The sequence below is a fragment of the Penaeus vannamei genome, chromosome 8 (assembly GCF_042767895.1).
Source record: "Penaeus vannamei isolate JL-2024 chromosome 8, ASM4276789v1, whole genome shotgun sequence".
Lineage (NCBI taxonomy): Eukaryota > Metazoa > Arthropoda > Malacostraca > Decapoda > Penaeidae > Penaeus > Penaeus vannamei.
Window position 1 is genome coordinate 746,498 of NC_091556.1, and position 7,500 is coordinate 753,997.

Sequence of the window (7,500 nt, forward strand, 5' to 3'; positions counted from 1 at the left end):
TGTGTGCGTGTGTGTTGGTGTTGTTATTGTGTGTGTGTTGTTGTTATTGTGTGTGTTGTTGTTGTTGTTGTTGTTATTGTGTGTAAGTTGTTGTGTGCGTGTGTGTGTTTGTGCGTGTGCGTGTGCTTGTGTTGTTGTTGTTATTGTGTGTGTGTTGTTGTTATTGTGTGCGTGTGTGTTGGAGTTGTTGTGTGCGTGTGTGTGTTGGTGTTGTTATTGTGTGTAAGTTGTGTGCGTGTGTGTGTTGGTGTTGTTGTTATTGTGTGTGTGTTGGTGTTGTTGTGTGCGTGTGTGTGTTGTTGTTATTGTGTGTGTGTTGGTGTTATTGTTGTATGGATGTTGTTGTTGATAGTGTTGTTATTGGGAATCAGGATTATTGGTCTTGTTGTCTTATTAGGGTTGTTATTGTTGTCGTTCGTTTTAAGAAGGCTTTTATATTAGATTGCAGGTTATTGTTATTGATATTGTTATCTTGACAATGCTGTTCTTGGGGTAAAGGTTATTGTTCTTGTTCTTGTAATTGGGGTTAAGGTTGTTACTGTTGTTGTTGCTAATGTTTCTTCTTGACAATGTTCGATAATAATGAAAATGATGATAATGATAATGATAACCGTAATGATCAATGATAATAATAACCATGATAATGATAATGATAATACAGAAACTTCAGGTAAAACAACACTGTTCATGGAAAAAATATATAACAATAATGACGACGATAAATGAACAGGCAAGTTAAGCATCTAAGTCGTGGAACGCATTCGGATGAAGGCTAATTAACCAGTCTGTGCAGTTCGGATTAAGGAATACTAAATCACTAAGGCTAAATTGCCTGCCTAATCTATGGACTGTTCAACCTTCCAAGTACAGGATTAATGCTCATTAAGTATCGATCAAAGTGGGAAAGAACACGTATTTCTCTCTATGGAAAAAAAAAGTTTTTCTCTATGGGGTAAAGATTAGAAAAAAAATAATGTTTAGGTTGTGTAGAAATGGCCCTTTTTTTAAATTCTCTGACAAGACTTTTATTGTGCCGGAAACGAAATATATTTATACTCCTATACTCATGTATGAAATATCCTCATATTTACTCCCTAATAGCGCCGACAGAATTCGCAAGATAAAATATTTAGAAAGTGGTTTAGGATGGAAAGAAAATCCTGTGGGGGGATTACGAGCATAAACGAAAGTCCGCAGAGAATCCTATACAAGGATGCGTTGGTACTCAAGAGGAAGTAATTGGCGGTATTATATCAGATTTAAAACGAAAAATCAATGAAACTAGTAAATCGCACATAATTAGTCGGAACACACGATGATAAGCAAATATTTGATCTTGTATCCTGAAAACCAAAAAGGTATCGAGGTAATCACTTTTAAATCCTAACACACAAACACACGTGTGCTCATATGTCTATCTATATATCCTTCTATCTGTTATCTATTTATCTATCTATATATGAATCGCCAGAACACGGTCCATTTTAAATAACATTTCTCCATAACACAACCTGTTTTAAATGACACTTCTCCACAACACAACCCACTGAAATAACTCGTAAATAACCCGTAAAAGATAACATTCCTAGACGACACAACCCGTTAAAAATAACACCTCACATTACAACCCTTTAGAATAACATTCCTCCACAATATAAACCGTTAAAAGGAAATTTGCCCATGACAAAACCTCTCAAAAATAACACTACTACACAACGTAACCCGTTTAAAGAACATTTCTCCACAACACAACCCGTTTAAAGAACATTTCTCCACAACACAACCCGTTTAAAGTACATTTCTCCTCAACACAACCCATAAAAATAAAACTTCTCCCCAACACAACCTGTTTTAAATAACATTTCTTCACAACACAACCCAAATTAACATTTCTCCACAGCGTAACCCATCAAAATAACAATTCTCCACAATACAATCCTTTAAAAAAAAACGTTTCTCCACGACACAACCCGTTAAAAATACCATTTCTCCACAACGCGACCCGCTGAAACAAACTTCCCTCCCTCATGCGAAAGAACCAACACAGCTGATCCAGTGGCCCGCGTGGCTTCAAGTCGAGCAAAGGGATCTGCGGTTCGCGTGCTCACAGATCCGATTACGAAGCACTAAGGCCTAAAGCGGCTTTCTTGCCCCGCGGCTAGCCCCTGCTCGACCGGCTGCCGGGCTGGCCAAGGATACGCGGTTAGTCGCTAAAGTTTTTTTCTTTCTTTTCTCTTGGGTAGGGGGGGGGGGGTAAGGGTAAGGGAAGTTGATGGAGATTGGGGAAGGAGGAATGGGAGGAGGAGGAGAAGGAAGAAAAAGAAGAGGGGGGGAAAGAAGAAGAAGGGAAGGAGGAGAAGAGGAAAAAAATGAGAGAGAAGGAAAGGAGGAGTAGGAAGAAAGGAAAAGAAGAAGAGTAGGAGAAAGAAGAAGAGGAAGAGGAAAGAAGAAAAAGAGGAGGAGAAGGAAAAAGAGGAAGAGGAGGAGGAGAAGAAAGAAGTAGAAGAGGAGGAGGAGGAGAAGAAGACGAAAAAGAAAAGAGAAGAAGAAAGAAGAAGAAGAGGAGGAATAATAATAAGAGGAGGAGGAGGAGGAAAAGAAAGAAGTAGAAGAGGAGGAGGAGGAGAAGACGAAGAAGAAAAGAGGCAGTGGAAATCGAGAATGGATCAAAAGAGGGGGGGGGGGAATTTGTATTACATTCTTTCAATTTCTTCTGTGGCCATCGTAATATTCTTCGAACCTTCATTCAATTTCTTTAAAGGGAAGGAGAAGGGGAACAAGGTAAGCAGTGTTACCTTTGCAATTTACTGAGTGGATAATGGAGTAATTATTTAATGCTTTACTTGATTTCACTCGTCAGGAATGTCAGGAATGGGTTTAGCTGCTCGAGTTTTTTTCTTGCTTAGAGAGAGAGGGGGGGGGAGGGAAAGAGAGAGAGAGAGTGAGAGTAAGAGAGGAAAAGAGTGAGAGTGAGAGTGAGAGTAAGAGAGTGAGAGAATGAGAGAGAGGGAGAGGGAGGGAGGGGGAAGGGAAAGAGAGAGGGTGAGAGTAAGAGAGAGAGAGAGTGAGTGAGAGTGAGAGTAAGAGAGAGAGAGAGAGAGAGAGAGAGAGAGAGAGAGAGAGAGAGAGAGAGACAGAGAGAGAGAGAGAGAGAGAGAGAGAGAGAGAGGGAGAGGGAGAGAGAGAGAGAGAGAGAGAGAGAGAGAGAGAGAGAGAGAGAGAATGAGTGAAAGAAAGAGAACGAGAGAGAGAGAGAGAGAGAATGAAAGAGGGAAAGAGAGAGAAGCAGAGAGAAAGAAATAGATAGAGATAGATAGATAGATAGAGAGAGAGAGAGAGAGAGAAAGAGAGAGGGGATAAAAATCTTCGTTCTATAGTTAATAAATGTAATTTGATTTACATCTGCCGGTCTTCACTCGGGATAGACAAAAAGTGTTTTATTTATATAATTATTAATCATTATTATTATCGTTATCTTTCTTTTTTACGGGAGGCTGGTGCAAGGGAAGAAACGAATTATTTTTTTCATTCTTCGTTTTTTTTTTCTCCGGTTAATTAAATATTCCTTGAAAATCTTTACTGGCCAAGAATGCGGTTGATTTTATAAAGGGTATTTTTTCGTTTTATTTTTTTGGGTTTAGTCAGTGGTTTAAGGAACATTATTTGTTCTTTTTTTTCTCTAGATTCTAGTTGGTCAGGATCACGGTTTTAGTTTCAAATGATTTTCAGTTTATCGTTATCATCATTGTGCTTCTGTGTGTGTGTGTGTGTGGGTGGGGTGGGGGGTAGGGGTGGGGGTTGTCAAGCATTGTATTAAATACATCTGGTGTTAAAAAAAGAAAATAAAAAATAAAATAAATAAAAAAACGAGGTGCATCTCATCTCAAAAACTGACTTTGATATAGAAACCTTTGTATGTTTTATAAGAACAACAATGATAGTAACATTAATAATAACAAAGGCTATAATAGTGATGGTGATGATAATAACGATAATGGCGATAATAACGGTAATGAAGATGATGATAATGGTAATAATAAGAATAGTAATAATGATAATGATGATGATTAGGATAATAATCATAGTAATAATAATGATAATATTATTAATAATGATAATGATAATAATAATGATAAGAGAATTATAGCAATCATGATGCTGATGATGATGACAATAAAAATAATTAAAGATATCTGCAACAAGAATGGCAATGATAGTAGTAGTCGCTGCATTGCTAATATCAACATGGTGAATGGTAATAATAACCACCTCGATATTGAGAACATATCAGCTAATGACAATGTTATACGATTAATGATTTAAATGTTAGTGAAAAGATAAGGACTTTATTACATCAATACTAATAATGTATTACTAACACCTTGTATGATGATATTCAAAATTGATAACATGCTATATGATTATGATAATGATGATAAGGGGAAAGGCGCTACCAGCTGGCAGTTTGAATGATAATATAAAGAGTAACTAGCGTAATGAATAATAACAAAAGAAGAAAATTAACACTAGAACATAATAGAATGACGAGAACACGAGAGGCGAGACAAGAACCAAAGGCATAAAAACGCAAGAACAGGAGAATAAAGTGTAATGAGAATAACACAAGAGCCGAGAGAAGAAGCAATTGACAGGAACACAAGGACCGAGAGAAAAACTAAGGGAATAATAACACACGAACCGTGGAGAGGACATAGACGGAATGAAAATTTCACACGCGCCGCGAGAAGAACCAAAGGAAATGATAACACACGAAGCGAGAAAACCAAAGGCAATAACCATAACATAAGAACCGAGAAGAGAACAAACGGAAAAAAATATCACAAGAACCAAGAAGAGAACGGAATGGGAAGAGAAGCAAAGGGCAATAGCAAGGAGAACAAACGGAAAAAAAAATATCACAAGAACCAAGAAGAGAACAGACTGGCAAGAGAAGCAAAGGGTAATAAGCAAGGAGAATAAACGGAAAAAAATATCACAAGAGCCAAGAAGAGAACGGAATGGCAAGGGAAGCAAAGGGCAATAGCAAGGAGAATAAACGGAAAAAAAAATATCACAAGAACCAAGAAGAGAACAGAATGGCAAGAGAAGCAAAGGGTAATAAGCAAGGAAGACGAAGCGAGAGGCACGAGAGGAGCCCCACCGGCGCTGCTGAAGAGCCCCTCCCAGAAGGACGGCGGTCGTCGCGGCTTCAGCATAACGTAGGTGCTGCTGTTGTAGCTGGGGTTGCCGTGGGCGCTGCCCCCCTGCGTGGCCACACAGGTCACCATGAGGGAGGTCCCCGACGACACCAGGCTGGCGGTGATTGGCAGCTCGAGCCGGGAGGAGGCGCGGGCCAGGTTGCGCTTGAAGAGGGGGCCGAAGTTCGTGACCCACGTCGAGTCCACCTGCGGGAGAGAGAGAGAGGGGGGGAGGGGGCTTTATGAGGGCGGGGAAGCGAGGCCACGCGCTCGTAAACGGGCATGCACGCGCAGGCTGACACGCGTGTACGCATGCACGTAAACGCACACGGATATGTGCTCTTTCTCGTTGCAGCGAGCGCCACCAGAGGATATTTTGAAATGATGGTCTCTATCGACTTTGGTTTAGAGGAATATAAATCATCATCTAACATAAAATATATGATTCAACATAAAGTATATTTCTTCATGCAATAAACGAATGCATAAAAACTTTCATACACGCATACATACATACATACATAGAGACATACATACATACATGCATATATACACACGCACACACACACCATACCAAACTACACACAATCCAACTACTCACCCATACTAAACCCACAAACGAATCATCCACGCATACCATACCACACCACACACCAAACCCAACCATCCACCCACACCATCCACAAACCGAAGCATCCACCCACACCTTCCACACCCCCAAACCCAAGCATCCACCCACACCCCCCACACTCCCAAACCCAACCATCCACACCCCCAAACCCAACCATCCACCCACACCCCCCACACTCCCAAACCCAACCATCCACCCACACCCCCCACACTCCCAAACCCAACCATCCACCCACACATCCCACACTCCCAAACCCAACCATCCACCCACACCCCCCACACTCCCAAACCCAACCATCCACCCACACACCGAAGCATCCACCCACACCCCCCACACTCCCAAACCCAACCATCCACCCACACCACCCACACACCGAAGCATCCACACACACCTCCCATTCATCCACACCTTCCACACACCCAACCATCCACCCACACCTTCCACACCCCCAAACCCAACCATCCACCCACACCCCCCACACCCCCAAACCCAACCATCCACCCACACATCCCACACCATCCACACACCCAAACATCCACCCACACCCCCCACACTCCCAAACCCAACCATCCACCCACACACCGAAGCATCCACCCACACCCCCAAACCCAACCATCCACCCACACACCCCACACCACCCACACACCGAAGCATCCACCCACACCCCCAAACCCAACCATCCACCCACACCCACACACCCAACCATCCACCCACACCATCCACACTCCCAAACCCAACCATCCACCCCCACACCCAACCATCCACCCACACCCCCCAAACCACCCACACACCGAAGCATCCACTTACACCTCCCACACACCCAACCATCCACCCACACCCCCCACACTCCCAAACCCAACCATCCACCCACACCACCCACACACCCAACCATCCACACCCCCAAACCCAACCATCCACCCACACCCCCCACAAACGAATCATCCACTCACACCTCCCATCCATCCACACCATCCACACACCCACACACCTCCCATCCACCCATACACCCCCCACGCCCCCACACCCTACCCCACTTACGCGTCTGCCGTTGATGTACCAGGTAAGCACGGGCGGTGGACTTGCGGGCGGCGAAGAACAGTTGAGGGTGACTATCTGCCCCGACGTGATGTTGTTGAAGTGGGTGCCGGGCCCCGTTCTTATCGTGGGCGGGCCCTCGGGGGCGTCTGGGAGGGGGAGGGGGGTAGTGGGGAGGGGGAGGGGGAGGGGGGGAGGGAGAGAAGGGTGTGGGTGAGATTAGCTGTTCGTTGGGTGTGGTGGTAGATAATAGATATCTGTCTATCATCGTTTAGACAGATAGAAAGTATCTATCTTTTTTTCTTCTCTAGAATAATGTAGAGAAATAGGTATTATATATCTATAATCCTAGAGTAATGTAAATAAATAGATAATATCTATCTATCATCCTAGCGTGATGTAGAGAAATAGATAGCATATATCTATTTTTCTAGAGTATTGTAGATAAATAGACACAAGTAGAAAAAAAGGTATGTATGAGATCGACTCCACATCATCAAATAAATAAAATTAATCAAAAATCTTCACCAGAAACACATCTCTCTCTCTACATCTATCACAGTGAACCCAGTCCATAGATAGATACATTGGCACTTTGAGAGATACATGTTATAATGGATAAATTGAGAATAAATA

The 7,500-nt window shown here is 42.6% G+C and overlaps 1 protein-coding gene across 1 annotated transcript in view; it reads right to left on the reverse strand.

The window, feature by feature from the left end:
• LOC138862443 (uncharacterized) overlaps positions 1–7,500 on the reverse strand; it is a 15,379-nt gene that overhangs the window by 445 nt on the left and 7,434 nt on the right. Inside the window, exons 4-5 of the mRNA XM_070124840.1 lie at positions 6,868–7,013; positions 5,162–5,405 (exon numbers count right to left, since the gene is read on the reverse strand). Coding sequence (XP_069980941.1) covers positions 5,162–5,405; positions 6,868–7,013 — 390 coding nt within the window. The remainder of the gene's footprint in view (positions 1–5,161; positions 5,406–6,867; positions 7,014–7,500) is intronic.